The 21612-nt window shown below is 41.6% G+C and overlaps 1 protein-coding gene across 3 annotated transcripts in view; it reads left to right on the top strand.

Moving 5' to 3' along the window:
* gata4 (GATA binding protein 4) overlaps positions 1–13552 on the top strand; it is a 68428-nt gene extending 54876 nt beyond the window's left edge. Inside the window, exons 4-6 of one of the 3 annotated variants that reach the window (XM_034003079.3) lie at positions 6745–6829; positions 7871–7986; positions 9107–13552. In XM_034003079.3, coding sequence (XP_033858970.1) covers positions 6745–6829; positions 7871–7986; positions 9107–9232 — 327 coding nt within the window. In that variant the 3' untranslated portion in view covers positions 9233–13552. The remainder of the gene's footprint in view (positions 1–6744; positions 6830–7870; positions 7987–9106) is intronic. The other 2 variants (XM_059024325.1, XM_059024326.1) reach the window with 2 other exon arrangements.
* Positions 13553–21612: the final 8060 nt, after the last annotated feature.

Below are 21612 nucleotides of genomic sequence, written 5' to 3'. Positions count from 1 at the left end.
CGACTGACGCATCTGACTATGGACTGGGGGGAGCATTGCCATAGATACACTCTGACAACACTGAACGCACTATTGCCTTTGCATCCCGTACACTGTCTCCTGCCGAAAGAAAATATTCGAGAAAGAAGCTCTGGCCTGCGTTTGGACTGTAGAAAAGTGTAGGACTTACTTATGGGGACGTAACTTTATACTTCAAACTGACCACCAAGCACTGACAACACTACTGGCTACTAAAGGCATTGGCCATGCCGTAATACGCATTGCCAGATGGTCGGCTCCTCTGCTTTGCTTCACTTATGATGTAACGTATAGACCTGGATCGCAGAATTGCACCACTGATTGCTTATCTAGACTGCCTCTGCCTAACTCCACTGATTCTGCACAAGATTCTGAACTCAAACCGATTGCTACTATTTCTACTGTTTTCGCCTTGCCCATGTCTGATTATACTACTGCCTGTGAAGCCTGCCCAGGACTGTCAAACTGTGTGCACAAATTGCTAAAGGTTGGCCTAATTCAGTGAAATGAATTCCACCAGAACTCATTCCTTACTTTGCTATATGCCATGAATTAGTGCAAGATTCTTATGTCCTAAGAGGTACCAATTGCCTGATTGTGCCTATAGCGCTGAGGACTAGGCTTGTCACTTTAGCCCACGAAAGTCACCAGGGCATAGTGCGCACAAAAAACAGCTACTCCGCCACTTGTACTGGTGGCCAAAGATGGACACGCAAGTGCAGTCAATTATATCGTCTTGTGTGTCATGCCAGCTAAACAACAAAACATACAAAACTTCTGCTGCTCCATTACAGCCAGTTCGACTACCAGACAGACCCTGGCATAAACTTGCCATTGTGATAGTGGGACCTTTCGAATGTAGAACATGTGATTGACGCTATGCAATAACTTTAGTGGACTACTATACTAAGTGGCCGGAGGTAGCCAGAAAGGAAACCTTCACCACATTGTGACTGATAATGGACCACAATTTACTACCACCAACATTGCTATTTTTCTGAAAAAAGATCTTTAAAGAGATCTTTAATAGAGCGCTCAAGGAATGCATACTGAATGCGGAGAGAGAACACAAACCTTGGAAGCTGACTGTAACTGAATTCCTACACAATTACAGAGCTACTCCACAAGCTACGACTGCTGCATCTCCTTTTGAATTGTTATATGGCTGGAAAATGCAAACTAAGTTGAATATCCTACAGGCTGTGAATGAATCCAACATGGATCAGCGTACACGAGACACTGTACTCAAAAAGCAAAGTGTACACTGACGCTAGGAGAGCTAAAATTCCGATCTTCAAGGAAGAGGATTTATGTACGTGTCAAGAAACCTGAACATGCGAGGAAGGGAACTGTTAAGTTTAGTGACAGAGTTGAGAGAAAGAAAGGACCGAGCACATATGTGTTGAGTGATGGCAAACTGTGGAACGCCTCGTATCTAGCTGGCCCTGGATCCACTAATAGAGGTACCAAGAGCAACTCGAAAACACAACGTCACTTCTGCTAGTTCAATGAGAAACCAGCGCATGCGGGGACCCCCTGCTTGGCAAAAATACTTTGTTAAAATATTGAAATACTGCTAACTGGACATTTAGTAACAATGCTAAATGATACTTGATTTCAGTACAGAAAAAAAAAATGATGTTGGAGATGGAGTGTCTTCCCTACACAATAAATACTGAACTAGTTTATCATTTTAAATACAACCCATTTTGAAGCAAAATTAAGAGTCTGAATGGGAATAGTGACATGAGTGGTGTGAATTACCAAAACGATCTATTGCGTAATAACGCAATATTATCTCAAATAAAGCAAAAATATAATATATAATATAAAATAATTTATTCTTTGTGGTGCTAATGAGCTTCTGTAGAATAACTAAAATACAATAAGGTACACAGCAGTGAATCTCAATCACCATAAATAAAACATAAGAATAAAATCAATAACAAAAATATGCATAAATTACATAATGATCGACTGCATATACACAACTGAAGTAAGACTTTCAGTCATGCTTTGTAACTTGGATTATAAATTAAATCACTTTGAAAAACATTTTATAAGCACTACCATTTCATACCCTGTTATTGTGTGTCATATGGACAGGACATATAGCATACAACTGAGCTTCTATGCCAGCAAACCAGGAGAAAATGAAAACTACAAAATGGATGCGTAATCAAACATTTACTATACTAGTCAATTATACATTATACATTTCCGTTCGCAAAATGAAGTGGTTAAGGAGATTGTGTCTAGTTTGGAGGTAAGGTGCTTTTGAATGTGCAGAACTGCATGTGATTTAGTCGTTCTTGGCTCATACATAGTGGTTTTAAGTCATTTTTTGTCTTAGTAGGCAGACTAAAACACAAACATAATTGAATACAAAAATGAAATACACAAACATAATACTGAATATGGAAATGACAAAAGAAAGTGGACCCTGACACAACCTGACCCTTTCTGATTTCGTTAGAGCAGGTGGTCTGCGAATCATGAAAGGCTTGCAAGAATGACTAGGGCTCAGAACTTTTCACAAAGGAGAAAACGCTGATTTCCCTGTTAAACTAATTTGATGTGAAATGTTATTCTATAGGTACGCTGTTTCTCGCGTATTTTAGCATTGAGGTGGAATTTTAAAAACATACTGTGTATAAAGATATCGTTCCCACCAAAAGGTATGTACAGTGACATCCAGATGTACAGACATGCACTATATCCCCAGAATCTAACTCTCAGTAATTTATTAAATCATTATATATCTATCTATATATATATATATAGATAGATATATAATGATTTAATAAATTACTGAGAGTTACAGCTTACAATATATATATATATATATATATATATATATATATATATATATATATATATATGAATGTACAAGAGTTATAAAATAATGCAGCTTGTACAAAATACAGCAGCTAACAATGTACTGTACACATAGAGAAACCTGCACACATACAGTACAGGCAAATGTATGCTATATTTTTAAATGCCATATTAATTGTTTTTAGTGCTGGTTTACCCTGTGACACAGGCATTGCATATATAGTCTTTGTTGTTAGATAACCTGTATAAACTACAGAGAAGTACAGCATTACATTTTTATTGATGTGTCACCGATGGCTTGAGCGGTGACGTCAGACGTGGAAGAAACACACAGTACTGCGAGGTGAAATGGTGAAGGCGCTTGTTTGCGCCGGTTTATTGAATAGAAAAATAAAAGGCTGAACAAAGCAAAACACTAAAATTAAAGGGCACAATGGCCAAACGAACATAGACAGATAAAATAGACTGGACGAACAGACAAACACGGTGAGTCGAAATAAAGAAACAAGTATCGTGCTGGTCCTACCAGCACGCAATAGCAATTGTTATTAATTTATCATTTTAAATTCTCTACTCTCCCGTTCTTTCCTCACTGAACACCCAACCCCGAGTGAGTGAATTGTGCAACTATTTATACAGCTGTGCTGGGATTCAATTACTAATGAATTATTCACTTGAATCCCAGCACGTGAACAAATTTTGCACTCCCCGTGCTCACATATTAATACACATTTTATCTGCACGTGAAGTGATTGTGAAATTCCTGTGCCGAAATACAACTATATGTTTTAAATCACTCGTGCTACACAGACCCATTTACATCCCGTGCACCACTATATCCACATATAACTGACAACATAAAACACAAAATACACCCAGGGACGGGGCACACTGCCACATGGTGTCATTGCACTTTTTTCTACATTTTACCTCTATTACATTAACAACCATTGTCAAATATTTTTAAATTACAAGAGCAGTTCTGTATTATAGGCTTACGACTTAACTGAGACGGTGAGGTGGGGAAGATTATTATTAATTATGAATTAGTCATTTAGCAAACACTTTTATCCAAAGTGATTAAGAGACTAGGGGGTTAATTATGCATCACCAACTGCTGCTGCAGAGTCACTTGCAATAGGACCTCAGTTTTATCTCATCTGAAGACTAAGCTCAAAGAGGTTAAGTGACTTGCTCAGGGTCACACACCGGGGCCTGATTTTCACAAAGTAGTGGCGCTAGCGCAAAGGTCATTTGGGCACGATTCTTTGAGCAGCAGTGTGGAGTAGTGGTTAGGGCTCTGGACTCTTGACCGGAAGGTCGTGGGTTCAATCCCAGGTGGGGGACACTGCTGCTGTACCCTTGAGCAAGGTACTTTACCTAGATTGCTCCAGTAAAAACCCAACTGTATAAATGGGTAACTGTATGAACTATATGTAAAAATAATGTGATATCTTGTAACAATTGTAAGTCGCCCTTGATAAGGGTGTCTGCTAAGGAATAAATAATAATAAATAATAAAAGGGGGTCATGTATCAATATCTACCAACGCAGCGCTAAAGAGTCTAAAGTAGCGCTCTGCCACGGCACAAATTTGACCATATCCTGAATGTATTAACTGGCCCCAAGATGCCACATGTAAATGCGGTGCCCATTTGGAGCAGTCATTTCTGCTCTCCAAATGAGCTTCCTCGTATCGTTCGATTTTAGCTCATTTGCAGGGGAGGCGCTATTTATCGTAGTCTGAAAATCTGTGCTACGGGAGACCCAGTTGGAGGGGGAGGCTCGGATTTTCAGAACACCGGCACTGCTTGTCAGACCTGGCTGGGATTGCCAGACAGATATATTTTAAACTACTACATCCCGTAGAGTTTAAACGTGCATAAAAATGTATCAAAATGCACATCCTTGGAGTTTCTTAGCCTTTGTGTTAAAATGTATATTTGGCAGATGGGATGCAAAATTTTGGGCTTGTGCGTTTCAGGAATGCATGAGCAGACAAGCTAGCACGACCTCTGCAACAAATAAACCTATTTGCTGGCTCCATTTCTAATCATTTTACTCTCACAATCACTACAACTAATCATTACTCCTCCCCTAAGCATGGCATATAAACATGCACTTTTTTTTTGTTACACGTGACAAAATAGGCAGTTAAAAAATAAAAGATCAATAATAATAAAAAGAATAAACTCTCGTGGCAAGATAAATGATGAGACCGAAGGTGGAGGATCCGTGTCACCAGAAGTCCGAGGTACAGTTACAGGCTTTTTATTGTACAGTTTTTTTTTTTTTTTAAATTTAGTCGTTGCCAATTAGTTTTTTTTTAATTATTTTCTCCCCAATTTGAAATGCCCAATTATTTTTAGGCTCAGCTCACCGCTACCACACCTGTGCTGACTCGGTAGGGGGGAAGATGAACACACGCTGTCCTCCGAAGCGTGTGCCGCCAAATCTACAATGGAATGGTTCACAAATAAACATATCCAGGTGTTAGAATGGCCAAGTCAAAGTCCAGACCTGAATCCAATCGAGAATCTGTGGAAAGAACTGAAAACTGCTGTTCACAAATGCTCTCCATCCAACCTCACTGAGCTCGAGCTGTTTTGCAAGGAGGAATGGGCAAAAATTTCAGTCTCTCGATGTGCAAAACTGATAGAGACATACCCCAAGCGACTTACAGCTGTAATCGCAGCAAAAGGTGGCGCTACAAAGTATTAACTTAAGGGGGCTGAATAATTTTGCACGCCCAATTTTTCAGTTTTTTATTTGTTAAAAAAGTTTGAAATATCCAATAAATTTCGTTCCACTTCATGATTGTGTCCCACTTGTTGTTGATTCTTCACAAAAAATTACAGTTTCATATTTTTATGTTTGAAGCCTGAAATGTGGCAAAAGGTCGCAAAGTTCAAGGGGGCCGAATACTTTCGCAAGGCACTGTAAATAAAATAAGGAAGATTTGTAGCTGGACTGGGGTGTTTACGCTTGTTCAACCTGTGTAGGTTCAAATTGTTCTCATTGTTACTATGATTGACTGCAAAGACAACAGAGCTAGCCAGAGAGTGGATAATGTTTTGTTTGCGGGTTTTTATTGTGCACAGTTCCTAGTAACTGAAGACATTGTATTCTGGGAGATGTAGTTGTTAGTGGAAGTTTTAGGGGAGGCAGACAAGCTGTGCAGCAAAATTGCTATGTACATCTTTACGCAATTAAATTCAAATTGATTGCATATTTAATGTGTAAAAATGGCAGGTACCCAGCTTTTCTGAACCACTGCATGCGAGTTCACACTCATGAGATGACATTTTGCAAATCAAAGGTATGCATAGTGTGTACAACTAAGGGCTCCAGTGCTTTAAAATACATGCCTGGGTTTGTATGATATAATAATGTTTGAAGTGAAAATATAAATTGTATCCAGAAATTTGAATATGGCCTGGAATGTATGAAAATTGGTAGTGCTGACAATTTTTCAGATTGCTATGGCAAAATATATTATCACTTATTGTGGTTACCTTATATAAACCACACTGTTTTTCTCAAGTTTGTTTTTTTAAGTCTAAAACAAAGTTTTTAGGTAATATAAAACATTTTTGTTTACATTTTATATTGTATGTTATTTGACCTTTTTTTGTCATTTTAATGGTTGTCCAGTTATTTATGCCCATTCATATCAGGCAACATATTGGAAATACAGTATTATGAAAATGTATCAATATTTTGTCAGATAATCAAAATATGAACTTTTCCAATTCCAAAGTCAAGACATAAGATTTAATTTGGGGTATGATGTGCCTTTGTGAATGAAAGTGGGATTAACTCAGTCATGGACCCCTTGTTGCTGCTTGCCTACTTTATAACATACCATTAACCCCTGTGTGTATCCAGGTACCTCGACCACTAGCAATGAAAAAGGAAGGGATCCAGACTCGCAAAAGGAAACCCAAGAACCTAAATAAACCCAAACTAGCAGGTAGCTTCTGTATTATTGGATCTTCAGTATCAGAGGCAGCACTGTGAAATCCTCAGCAATTACAATTGTGTATATACATGCTATATTGTAATAAAGATAAAGTCTAAAATGTGTCTTTGAAATACTTGCATCCACCATAGCTTTTAAATCTGTTATTGTAACTGAATAACTTCTCATGATGGTCCAGTGGCCACAGTCACAATGCGACTAAACCAGAAATGACCTCAACATTCATTGCACACAGTTACAACCTGTGCTTTAGCAAAGTAATATTGATGTACCTTTTCATTTGGCACATTGAGAGACACAGTAAAATTGAGGGATCTTATGTTACTGTTTCTTCAGTGATTTCTTTCAGTCATTTTTTAAACCCATTTTCCTACCCTGTCCTTTTAATTTATTTCAGTACCATTATCACCGTTATAATAGTGCAATATTAATTTCTAATACACCTACACTTAAGTTTAAGTTAATATTATTATTATTATTGTTATTATTTATTATTATTTATTTCTTAGCAGACACCCTTATCCAGGGCGACTTACAATTGTTACAAGATATCACATTATTTTTACATACAATTTATACAGTTGGGTTTTTACTGGAGCAATCTAGGTAAAGTACCTTGCTCAAAGGTACAGCAGCAGTGTCCCCCACCTGGAATTGAACCCACGACCCTCCGGTCATGAGTCCAGAGCCCTAACCATTATGGGACCACACAATCTGCACTAACTGTATTGGATTTCCCCATGCTTTCTTTACCGGGCAGAGAGATACTGAAAGCAATGGTGGACTCAAATAGGTTCCAATGCATGCAAATCACATGGGTGAGAAGGCAGCTCATTGTATTGTACCTTCAAATTGAACAAAACTGGGGGGGGGGGGGGGTGAGCGGCGATGAGTGGCATGGGGATGAAAGTGAGTGAGTGGACTGAGAGGTTATAGAGTGGGCTAATGTGAATGGAGTTATTGTGGGGTGGGGAGGAGGGTGATACAGGGGTGATAGTGCTCAGTGCTAACAGGTGTTACTCTCACTGACAGGCTCAGACAGCCCCACTCGTAGCACCACCCCCAACTCCAGCAGTGAGGAGCTTCGGCAAATCAAAACAGAGCCTGGCAACGCACCCCAGTGTACACAGCACAGCACTCTGTCACAGGTACCAAGGAGAGAGGGAGACTTGGTGGGGGTGGGGGTAGATACATTTATATACGGACAAGACAAAGACATATGGGTGGTGGGTAATTAAATTGTATATTTTAACTGAATACCTACAATTCATAAGCCTGTTCTTTCCACCATATTACGTGATATCCATACAATGGTATCCACTGGTGTTTATCCCATGTGGGGGGGCGGGGGGGAAATGTCTTTGTTATCACTTTGGTGAAACCCATGACCTGCCACTGCATTGTAGGTGTAATGGAAGTACATTGATATTGTGTGTGTTATGTTATGTGATGTGATGTCACCTAGTGATGGTATTATCCAACATAATTTCCTTTGAAGTACAAGGCTGAGACGGAATCCTATCTTACTTGTATCAGAGTAAATATGTTTTTCGATGTGGTTTAAATGTGAATTTTGCAGTTGTCTGCTTTTGAAAATTTAGCTTGGAGGTGTTGCAAATAGAATTTACTCACATGTTGTTATCATGGTAAAAAAGTAAAGTCTTATTGCACTTCTAAGTTCAGTATTCAGTTGAATTGGTGATAGTGGGGTGCTGTATTCTAAAAAAAAAAAACAGTGAGTGATGAGATAGTGTTTGTGTTGGTCGGCTAGTTAAAACATGATGACGGTCTGCCACGCACCCTGCAGAAACTAAATACGAACCGCTCGGCACTCGTAAGGAAAAAACCCTACTCACTGGTAGGAGGAAACCTTAGGGAATCCATGGCTGAGGGTAGCCCTTCCTCCAGGCTCGAAAGACGGCCGTCTCTGTTTGGCCTTGCCGCGTGTGACTGAGAGGTCAAACAAAAGGAAGTGAAATGAATGCAAGCCACACAGAGATTTTATGGTGCTTGGATATGATATGTTGATTTGTGGGCGGATTCTCCTTCCAGAAATAAAGTTTTCCATAAAAGAATGAAAGTCTATGGCTATATATCAAGGTAAATGAAAGTATTGAAAGCATTGCAACAGCAAGCAAGTAAATCAATGGTAAACCATGCAAAAGTCTAGGAAATGTATAGTATGTGCAACAACATGATATACTGCAAAATGACCGTCTAAAAATAGAATAATAGATTGATATTCTTGTGTGCTTTGCTCTCCTGCAGCCGCCTTCTCACCCTGGTCACATGACTATCCACAGCAGCCCCCCGTCTCGCAAACTGTCACCGGATAACCATGCTGGGATCCCCAAGTACAAACCTGAGCCTTGGAGCAACGTATTCCTGGCGTAGAAGATCCCACAACCTCACTGGACTTTCCAGACCAGACTGGATCAAAGCAACTGAGCCCAGCAAGCACCTTGACTGTTGACAATCAGAGGAGTCTCATCATAGCCACCCACCGAACTAACTGAGCAGTGCACAGCACAGACTGACCTGGATCAAAGCCTAGATCTGTTCCAAAAGTCTCCAAGTCTTCATCTCACCAAAATTCTCCACGTATTCCTAATGCTCTCAACCCCTCACAAAGACCAACCCTTTCCAGTCTCTTCATCACAGCAAAGATCTTCAATAGATTTGTGCTCATAACCCTAACAATCTGCTGTGAGTTCTGACTCTCTCCACAAATCTCTAGCCCCTTCCTACCCTTTACTACTTCAGTTTCTGCACAGAGCAGACATGAGCACTGGTTCTATACCCACATTCCAGTGATTGGGGTGCATTGTGATACCCTCTCTAGGGTAGGGATGTATGTCTCAGGACTGATGATTTCTAGCTTGCAAGTAACCCCTTGGAATTCAACTTTCACCAGTGCAGGGATGTTCAGATATCCCTGGAGAGAGAAAGAGGGGTTCATACTAGAGAACGGTGGGGTCTCAGTCTCTCACCCTCTGTGTCCGTTTTAACTCTGGTCAATATTTTGGCGAACAGACTTCATTTTTCCAACAGGGTTGGGAAGTTTAACAGTTAAAATGCAATTGAATCAGCTTTTTCCTTATTCCTTTTATTTGTGTGATGATCTATTTTGATTTTAAATTAGCAATTGCATTAGTAGTTCTTTGTGAATCAACGCCATCATACACAGCTGACTGTGAACAGGGTTTAGGTTTCAACAAAAACTGTGATGTCACTGTAGCATAATTGTTACATTTTCATGTGACTACCTAGTTTTAATTTAATTTGACAGTGGTCATACACAACAACATTCTCTGCAATCATACCAGTCATTTTGGATATATTTGATTTTTGTGGTTGTTTTTATTGTGTGTGGAGGGGAGAGGGTTTTGATATAATCATGTTAGAATGTTGGGAACTTCAGACATGTATAGGGTTTAAAATACTATAAACCTAATTGAACCTTGGGCACTTCCTCAGCCAATCATGATACAGCATTAGCCCAGTAAATTGTTGTAGATAACAGAATATTTCCATAAATCCTTTAACAGAAGTTTTTATTAAACAAAACAGGTTGAAAATAATATTTATAATTTCATTAGAAGCGAGACACAAAGTATACGTCTGCAGATGCACTAATAGTAAAACAGATAATGTCACAAGCTTTGCTACTCATCCCATATGACAGAGTGACAGAAAGCAGAGAACAATCAACAAACACAAAAACAGGGGCTTGAATTAGCAAATGAACCCACTCCAAGGATGCTAGTTGGGATGCTACTTATAGCCAAACTGCCCTGTGCATTTAACTGCAGTCACTGGGACTCACGCTGACAAGTTACAGTATAAACATGGGCACATTATTACATTGTTGTTTTCCTGTTTTGATAACCAACAGTTCCCTATCACGTACGAAATGTAACCAGTACCTCATGGGTATTTATCCTTAAAGACCCTGTAACCTGAATAGATATAACAAAGACTGCTCGTCAGAGCCTGTGACACAGTCATGCCTGCCCCCGAGGGCATAAATAGACTGCATGCAACAGATTTCAATATCATTTTTCCTTTCATCCGACTTGAGACGAGAGAGACGACGAACAGATAAGTGTTGAAATATACTTTTTTCTGCTTATTCGCTTGTGTAATTACACTGTAATGTGATGTATATACCGAACAGCGAACAAGGTTACTGCACCAGGGTACCCGAATTGTACTGTACCGAGTGTACCACCCAATGGACCGTACCGAAGGTATTGGACCGAGTGAACCACCCCCGAACGGTGAACCACCACCGAACGGTACTGTACCGAGTGTACCACCACAGAGTGGTGAACCACCACCGAACGGTCCTGTACCAAGTAACACTCACTGAACCGTGCCTTGCAAGGTACTGTACAGCACAGCACTAATGCTCAGGCACCGTGCAGCTGTGAACCGATCGGTTCGTCTTGGTTCATTTTGTTGTCTGCTTGGTTCAACCTCGGTTCATCAACGTTCAGACTCGATTCAGAGGTGGAATTGTGATACAAAACAGTGATACCATCCCTGGTCCAGGACCAGCGGTCCAATGTGAGTCTCGACTTGTGCTGTTTTTACAGTACTTTGCCTATAACATACTGTATAGTGGTGTTGCTGCTTGTGTTGTCTGAGAGCAGGTTTTTGTTATAAGTACTGTATACTGCACCAGCCCTGTTACAGTACATGCTTTATACAGGAGCTGCAGCTCCTGCCCTGTTACACAACGGCATTGCTGCTTCAGCAGACGCGTCCAGCTTTGGCTGGGGCGCAGTCTAGAATGGCAGGGGGGCGCAGGAGTTGTGGAACACACATTGCGCACTACTGTACCTACCTGGTGCTACAGGCAGCGAATCGGTACCAAACACAAGCTGCGGCAGCAGCTGTACATCTTACTGTCCATTGCTTGCTATTTGCATTATGCCTGGGTTTTATTCCTGTGTTTATTCTATGTTTGTGCGCATTTCTCCAAGGTGCTCTGCATCTCTAGGAGCTGGCTTTCCCGTCTGAGGACGTGGAGTCAGATAGCACATCCCCTGCGGTTAAGCTCTCCCTGTAACGGCGGAGCTTATGCCATTGATCAAAAGGGCCACTGCGGTTGCCCTGGTCCATAGAGGGTCTGCCCTGTTGCATTACTGTACAACGGCGTTACTGCTTGAGCATTCTTACTGTACATTGCTTGCTATTTGCATAATGACTGGGTTTTATCCCTGTGACATATGCAAGGCCAGCCTGCCTGTGGCAGACGCTGACGCTCTCCCTGCCTGAGACAGCAGCACGCAGAGGAAGCACTGGTAAACCATATTTCTGCGAGTTTGGTGTGCATTCTCCAAGCATACGTTGGAGAAATGTTTCTCCTGCAGCTCTACAGAGCGCACTGCATCCCTCACCTGTACAGCACTCTTCCCCATCACCCTCTCATAGAGAGGTGGCTGCGTCCTCACCCCATGGGTCTGTGCCAAGGGAGAGCCACGCACCCGGGAATAGAGAAGCTCTGGGCAGCAATTTCCCACAGGCAGACGTGCCCTAATGGGGACAAAGTTTGCTCCGTTCCGTTTGGTTCCGGCCCGCTACCGACCAGTGTTCCCATCCCTGTGTGGTACCAAACAGGCCTTGTTGATGGGCATGTCTTTAGCAACTGAGGCAGCAACTGTACATTCTTACGGTACATTGCTTGCTATTGCATGTGCCTGGGTTTTTATCCCTGTGCCAGCAGCTTCGGGGACCAGCACAGCCAGCCAAGCCACAAGCTGAGCAGCAGCCCCAGGGGTTTGCTGCCACAGGTCCAGGGCCCCTTCTCAGGGAGCCTTCTGGAGTATTGGTGTCTGTGCACCACAGACATCCGGATGCTTACTACACTTCAGACCGGCTACTCACTGCAGTTCAAGCACAGTCACCCTCCCTTTCAGGGCGTGACTGCATCAGTCGCAGACCCACAGGACACCGCTGTGGTGTCTAAGGAAGTAGCAGTTCTGCTGCAAGAACGGGCTATTCATATGGTACACCTCCTCAAGTTGGAGGACGGTTTCTACTCCATGCTCAAGTGGGATGGTGGCCCCAGACCAATCCTCAACCTCAGGCAGGTCAACCTGTTCTGAGCCGAAGGAGGTTCAAAATGTGACGATGCAACAGTCATTCAGGTCAGCAATTGGTTTACCAATGTGGACCTCAAAGATGCCTATTTCTGTATCCCCATAAAAATTGGCACACTTAAGTACATGCAGCAGTCTTGAAGGAAAAATTATATTGAGATCTGTGTGTGCAGTTTATTTATGCCCTTGAGGCGGGCATGACTGCGTTACAGCCTCTGAAAAGCAGTCTTTTTGTTATATCTATTCAGGTTACAGGGTCTTTAAGGATAAATACCCATGAAGTAATGGTTACATTTCTATTTCAGGGAACCAGGGTTATGATAATAACCTAACGTCCTTTAACCCTATAACAGTTTAGCCAAGTGTATAGAGTAGTGAAAGTATAGTAAAGCAGAGGCACAGTAAGTATTGTAAAGCCCAATATCGCATATTAAAATACCGTATTAGAACCATTTTCACATTATCGCAAGGGAGCACTGTAATTATTTGATTACAGCAAACTTTCTCTGTGCTTCACAGTATGATACCTGTATTGCATGCCTTTCCCTGCCCAAAACAAAATGTGAGACTCAATAAACATTGTTACTACTAGTACAATCACATAGGAGATGGTTTTCTGTGTGTTTTGTTATTTACCTTGTTATATAGTTCACATGTGTGTGTGCAATTATTGTCAGTCAAGTCAAACCAATTTTAAGAGAAGGTGAAGGTTTTTGGATGTCCTCTGGATTACATCGTGGGCCTTTTGAACAGACACATTAAAGAGTAAGTATCGGGGTTCCAAAAAAATATAGCGTTATACGTCCTCACATGGTGCTACAACTGTTTAAATCATGTACCTGTAATTCTTTTCATTGTTAACATCCTGACAACTTTTTACATTTATAACTTTAAAGTATGTTTCAAAGCTGTTTTCAAAATGGCCGCTGTAATGCACTGGTGTTTGAGATCTGTCCTCTAAATCCAATGCAGGAGGAGTGATTTAAAAGAAAAAAAAACATAAGTGCTCTGGCTTGTCTGTTTGACAATGTGGGCAATAATCCTTACACTATCATTGCACTAGAGCGGCCATTTTGAAAAGAGCTTTGAAACAGACTTTAAAGTTATAAGTGTAAAAAGTTGTCAGGATGTTAACAATGAAAAGAAAAATTAGTTATTTAAATGCTGTATTGTCCTTCCCTTTTTTGTCACACGATGTAAGGTGTTTTATTCTTTGAAATAGTATTCTGTATTTCTTTATAGTTGCACGGTAAACTGCATGTGCTGCCTAGCTTACTGTCCTCCCAAATATTAACAAAATTGCTATATAAAGTGTCACTGGAATCCATTATTTCAGCCATCTTTCCTTTCTGCTTTGCTGCTAGTCTTGAGACAAACCCCATGGCTACAATTATGAAGATAGGTTGAGGGAGTTTTTTTAAATACTAAAAGGGATCAACAAAGTCAACCCCAGCCTCTATTTCAAAATAAGCAAACAAGAGCCAGAAACTAGGGTAAATTGTGTGGAGACAAATTGAGCACAGAGGGCATTTGGTTATGTTTAGGCTTGCTACTATTCGATTTTTATTTTTTTGCCAAATCGACGACTAATATCGATGTTTATTTTTGAAAGAATTTACCTTTTTTTTAATCTTTATTTTTTCAAATCAAGCGTGGGTGAAATCGACCTTTAGGCTTTAAAAAACAGACTTTTTATGCCACTAACAAATGTCTCATTTAGAGAAAGCCCTATATCATATTCTACATGCAACAAAACCATGGTTACCAACATTCTAATTGAAATAATGTTTGGTCCCAGCAAAGCTATCTATACCTTGTAGATATAAAGCCTACACAAATTTAAAAAAAAAAGTCTCAAATAAACTGTAGAAAACGCAGCATATAAAGTGTGTTACACAGACGTTTATACAATACATTTACAAGCGAAAAACAATATGCACAGAACAAAACATTAGATAGCTGAACAGAACTAACTTGCACTTATTCCGAGCTCCACCCCTCTCCTTAAGCACAGCTGGACTCACTGGAGGCAAGGCAGACTGGCCCGCTTCGTCCTGCCACGGAGACTTCAGCTGTCGATCAGGGTATTGTGCACAATACTCATTAAGTGTCTTCCTCTTGCACCCCATTTTCAAATCAAACTAGTAACTGTCACCGTATATACATATAATAGCAAAAGCTTACCTACACCTTAATCCGCTTATTTCAAAGTAGGCGCTTTGAATGACAGCCGCTGTAGCTGGCAAATGAAAGTGCACAGTCAGTCTGATGACTGACAGTCATTTAAACGAATGAGAGCATTCTAGCGCTGCTTCAGCCAACGAGATCTGTCAGGACAGGATGAAATGACTGATGGTGAAACTACACTAGCCTATTAAGGAACCACTGAGTTGACTGACAAGACCCCTAGCCACACCCCTAGCCAGTGGAACGGAGACGGGACAGACAGCAAGTATAAAAACTACACAGGCTAGAGAAGATTTCTAAATTATTATTTTTGCTAAGAAAAAAAAAAAATAGCGAGTGGTTTTACCGACGTTTATCCTCCATAAATTTTTTTCAGTCGAATTCATATTTTTGGGGAATTCGACGCTTAACGAGCTTTACCGATTACAATCAAAAAGTAGCAAGCCTAGTCATGTTGAATGGGTGTATGGTATATGGCTGCTACCATCAAATCGAAAATCGATTTATTTTTATTTTTTTATTTATTTATTTTGATCAATTCCATTCCTCATTACATGCATCGATAGAAATACTGGATAATCGATTCTATAATTACATTTTTAGAACGTATAGTTCATAAAATCAATTGTAACTAAATTCTTATAAGAAAGCAGCACAGTTTTAGTTTTTTCAGCACAGCAAGGCCACATATTCCCTGTATTATTTATTGCATTTGTTTGTCTCTTTGGCAAAGTGGGTTGCAGTGCGCAGGTGTAGAGGTGATGCAGTGCTCCTTACAAAGACAAACAACATGGTTCTGATGAAGTGATGATTGTTTATTTATAATCCAGGGGTCGAAACTGACCAACAGAAATAATAATGAGATACAGGCAATACACAACGATGTGTACTGCTCTGTATATTTAATTCACAGGACAATCCCAAACAAAGTACACAGCATTCAAAAAAACACACACACACACAATACACATACACGGTCACCAGTCCACAGAGAGTGCAGTGGTGCTCGAGGTGTGTATATAATTGATCGTGCTCCAAGTGTAGTGTTGTTCTGGGTAAGTGCTGGCCTCTGGTGACAGCTCCGGAATGTGTTAGCCGTCTATCAGCAACAAGCAATAATTAGACAAACATACAAAGCACTCACGATACAGAGCAATATGGGTCCTTCCTGGTTCAAAGCATTAACCACAACAAAAGGAACAAATCACGTCGCTCATGACCCCTTAGTAAATGATTGCAGCCGCTCCTCCAATCCACTGCTGCCACATCGTTTCCCTTCTGGGTCAATGAGTTAGATCACCGACTTCCTTTTTACCCTGGGAATGAATTGTCAGGCCAACCACTCCAGGGTACTCTGTTCCTGTTACTTAGCACCCTCACAGGTTGGGAGGGAGATTTACCACCAAGAATCATTATATTTCTGTCACATATCCCACCACTCAGAGTGGAGCCGAAGGAACACTCAGCTGAGTCTACCTTTCCCATTACTCCCTCCTTCCGAGAAAAATAATCTGCATTTTGGGGGTCTTTCCCTGCACAGTATACCATGTGGTACATGAAGGGCTGCAATGCCAGATACCACCGAGTTATCCGGGCATTGCTGTCCTTCATTATGCTTAACCATGTGAGTGTGGTGTGGTCCATGACGAGATCAAATTAATGTCCCAGCAAGTAGTATTGTAAAGAGTGAGTAGCCCATTTAATGGCCAAACACTCCTTTTCAACCATGGAGTAGTTGCGCTCCCGAGGGAGCATTTTTTTGCTGATGTATAATATCAGATGTCTTGGGACAAGAGTGCACCCAAACCACCATCTGACCCATCGGTGTGGAGGATGAATCTCTTGGTAAAATCTGGTGTGATAAGAGTGGGAGCCTGGCCGAGTCTTCGCTTAATAATATCAAATGCCCCCCTGACACTACTGACCACTTAATTAAATTTGGTGCACTCTTTTTGCTGAGGTCGACTAAGGGGTTAACCACTATGGCATACTCAAGGGGGGGTGGGGAGCGGTGGTAATAACCAAAGCCTGGATTTTGGTGACAACGGGTTTCACTCTTCCATTCCGCATTAAGAATCCCAAATATTGTGTCTCTGTTTTGGCAAACGCACATTTTCCCAAGTTAGCTGTCAGCTAGGCTACCCTTAGAGACTGAAGGACGGCCGTAACCCTAGCCAAAAGCTTTCGCCAGGTGGAGCTGTAAATAACCACATCATCAATATACTCTGCTACATGTGGGCGTAAGGCCTGGTCCATCAGTCCCTGAAAGGCAGCGAGCAGACCATGTAGCCCAAACAGCCCTTCAGGGGTTGAAAATGCAGTTCTCTCTAGAGCTGCAGGTTAAGGGGATATGCCAGTATCCCTTTGTCAGATCCAGAGTAGAGATAAACTTCGCCGTTCCCAGTCTATCTAGAAGCTCGTCGACCTGAGGCATGGGGTAGGCACCGAACTTGGCAATAGAGATTACCTTACGGAAATCAACACAGAAGCGGTTGGTGCCATCCTTTTTGGCCACTATCACAATTGGGCAGCAGTGTGGAGTAGTGCTTAGGGCTCTGGACTCTCGACCGGAGGGTCGTGGGCTCAATCCCAGGGGGTGGACACTGATGCTGTACCCTTGAGCAAGGTACTTTACCTAGATTGCTCCAGTAAGAACCCAACTGTATAAATGGGTAATTGTATGTAAAAAATAATGTAATTGTATGTAAAAATAATGTGATCTCTTGTAACAATTGTAAGTCGCCCTGGATAAGGGCATCTGCTAAGAAATAAATAATAATAATAATAATAATAATAATAATAATAATAATAATAATAATAATAATAATTGGATTGCACTACTCTCTCCTGGAAGGCTCAATCACCCCAATTTCGAGCATCGCCCATACCTCTTTGCTAACGCCACTTTGTCGACTTTCTGGGATGCGGTAAGGTCTCTCTCGTACTGTGACACCTGAGGTAATGTCATATTCAACAAGGTTAGTTCTACCGGGCAAGTCAGAAAAAACATAGCTGAGCTCCTCAATAAGCTTATGTAGCTCTTGGTGCTGATCTTTAACCAGTTGTTCCCCCATTGAAATAACCTTAGTGCTAGGGGTCTCTAGACAGGAGTGTAAATCATCCTCTACTTCGCCTGGGGCTATAAATAAGGCCTCCCTTTCGATTCTGAGGAGAAAAGCAGCAGCATTAACTTGTCTCCTGGTCAAAAGTTTCAAATTAGTGCATTTTTATTGTAATCCTGCTGTTGTCGGTTCTGAGCCGATATGAGGTTGTTCCGGGGCAAACAACTGACCAAATCTAGGCGATCTCTTTGTAGGAGCACATGCTGCACTACATTTTTGGACGAGCCTTTGTGCTCCTCCCATCCCTCTCTCAAAAGATCGAGGATGCCGCGAGGCTGTCGGCCATACAAGAGCTTGAAGGGGGAGAACCCTGTCGAACTCTGCGGTAACTCTCTCACTGCAAAAAGGAGGTAGGGAAGAAGCGATGCCCAATGTTTTTGTTCTTGGTTCACAAAACATCTCAGCATCTGCTTTGAGGTCTGATTAAAACATTCCATCAAACCATCCATCTGTGGATGATAAACAGATGTCCTGATGGGAGGCATTTTTAATATTTTATACACCTGCTGTAGCGTGTTAGACAGAAAGTTGGTTCCATGATCAGTCAAAATCTCCTTGGGGATCCCTACTCTAGCCATAATCTGCAATAGTTCTTTGGCAATTGCAGCTGCACTAGTGAACCTCAATGGAACTGCCTCTGGGTATCGCGTTGCGTAATCTACCACCACTAATATATGCGTATACCCGGAATCAGAAGGTTGCAAAGGGCCCACTATGTCCACTGCAATGCGTTCAAAGGGGGTGGAAATAATCGGCAGTGGGACCAAAGGGGTGGGGCGCACTCGACCCGGCACTACTCACTGGCAGTCTGGGCATGTGGCTGCATATTTTGACACATTCTTATGAAGTCCTACCCAATAAAATCGAGCCAATATTTGTTCCCTTGTTTTGTCAGCTACGAGGTGCCCCGCAAAAGGGATATCATGCGCCAGCCTCATGACCTCCGGCCGACAAAACAGGGGAACCAATAATTGCGTTACAGGCTGTCCTGTGCCTGTGGCAAGGTTTACTCTATACAGTAATTGCCCTTTGATAATGAAATGTGGAAATACTAGTGCCCCAGCGCCTTCAACATCCTTACCTTCAATAGACCAGACCTGTCCCCAAGTGTGCACTAGAGAGGGGTTGTTGTTTTGGCCCCACACTATGTCCGCGCTTGAGTGCCATGTCCGGTATATAGAGAAGGGAGGGAGTAACATCTGCCCTAGATGGCCCAGTAACCTCACCCACTCGGTCACACTGTGTTCCGACCTCCTTTGACTGGCGTTTGTTACCATTGGAGCATTCTCCCACCAAACCCCAGCCTTGTCTCATTAATGCTCCCTCCCATTTTTGTATCTGTCTCTCTTTGTTTTTCTTGGATGAAAAAGGGGGGAAAACATTTCAGTTTGAAAGGGAAAAATATTATCATTTATATCCCTTTAATTAATTTTCATGTATCTATTTCCCTGTCTTTCTTTTCTGCCACGGTTGACCAATTCTTTATAATTTGGCCAGTCTCGACCCAGAATTATTGGGTGTGGTAGCCTTACCGCCACCCCAACTACTAGATGGCATTTTATTGGTCCTAACGATAAATATGCTTTTATGGTGGGGTATATTGTCATGTCTCCATGGATACAGCAGATAGCCGCCTGACCTTGTGGCTTCCATGACACACCGCCTAAAAGAGCTGTCCGAATTATGGTCTGCTCACACCCTGTGTCCACTAATGCATGGGTTTTCACATTACCTAAAACCACATTAACAATACAAGGCCCCTTCCGACCATTTTCCCCTTGCTTACCAGCTTCTGATGCCCAATTGCACATCACAATGTCACACTCCATCGCAGATGGGCATGACCTGGCCTGGTGTCCTGGCTGTTGACATCTAAAACAGGTAGGAGGGGAAGGATGGAGCAGAGGTTAAATATCTGTCCCATTGCTGGTATGGCAACAGGGCAGGGGCAGCAATTCTACCCAAGCTGGGGGTCAACCTTGGTCTCCATGGAGGAGAGACAAGGTTGCCCATTGGGGTCGGCGGTCTAGAAGGTCTCGGACCCGGTCCCGGTGATGGTGGAGCTGAGAGAGGAGGTGGTACTCGGCTGCTCTGTTGTACTGGAGCAGTGAGTAGGCCGGTCTGGGCAGAAACCAGGGAATTCTCAAAGTCCTCTGCGAGTTTCACTGCCTTTTCCAGGGTGTCGGGGTTGTGGCACCGACCACATGGCAAAACTGCTTAACCACGATAGCCTCTTCCATCTGTAGGCTTGTTTTCTGGGAAGGGTTGAGCCAGTGCACCATGTGATCACACAGTTTTTATGCAACAACCCTGAGGCGTGTATCCGGGGACCTCTTGTACTCCTGGAGCCGTCCACGGTGCGTTTCCCCCGTGATGTTCAAACGGCGCAGAATGGCTTGCTTTACCAGGTCGTACTGAGCAGCTTTGGCGTCAGTCATCGCCTGGTAGGCTGCCTGAGCCTCCCCGATCAGGCAGGGTCCCAGCTGGCTTGTCCAGAACTCCTTGGGCTGTGACGTGGTGGTAGCCAGCCGCTCAAACTACAATACAATGTCCCTGTCAGGACAAGCTAGACTACACTGTCCCTGTCAGGACAAAGTAAAATACACTGTCCTTGTCATGGCAAAAAGGAGTATACTGTCAACTTGTTGTCCCTTGATTAATAGCTATGTTTATCAATAAGAATAATATTTTTTTTATATAATTCCTTAAAAATGTATTATTTGGTGTATATATGGTGTATTATTGCATAATACCATTAAAAACATGAATTATTTTAATTTGACTACTAGTCAGCATTTTATAAAGCTGTAAAAGAAATAATATATTTAGTACACAATATTAGCTGTAACTTACTAGTAACTTACTAGTTCCAACAGATATGCGCAGAACATTTTGTAAACTGCAAGAAAATATTTTTTCTGTTTTTATTTAATGGTATTGTCTACGGGTGTTTATTGGGGCTTTAAAAAAATAAATAAATAAGGAATAAAATATAAATGCGGTCTATTATAATAAGCGTTTGCATCCGAATTAAGTTTACATCCCTGTTCTGAGAAATGATAGGTAAAAGTGAAAGCTAAAACAGACCCAAGCTTTTGCAAATTGCATTTTTTCCCTCAAAGGTATTTCAAACATTTCCAAGCTTTCTTCAAGAAGGTAATCGCTTTATTTATTTATTTATTTATTTATTTATTTATTTATTTATGAGTTACTGATAAATAGGGTTATACTTAAAGGAAGAAGGGATGATTGCCTGCAATAAATCCCCCATACACTAGATGGCAATGCCTAGTTTCTGTCATATGCCAAAGAACACTACAGCTACTCAAATCACTGTTTTCTAGCTATTTTTACTAGG

Source organism: Acipenser ruthenus, chromosome 5, assembly GCF_902713425.1.
Source record: "Acipenser ruthenus chromosome 5, fAciRut3.2 maternal haplotype, whole genome shotgun sequence".
In the NCBI taxonomy this organism is placed as follows: domain Eukaryota; kingdom Metazoa; phylum Chordata; class Actinopteri; order Acipenseriformes; family Acipenseridae; genus Acipenser; species Acipenser ruthenus.
The sequence above is the reverse complement of the archived record's forward strand: the minus strand, read 5'-3'. Positions and strand labels throughout refer to the sequence as shown.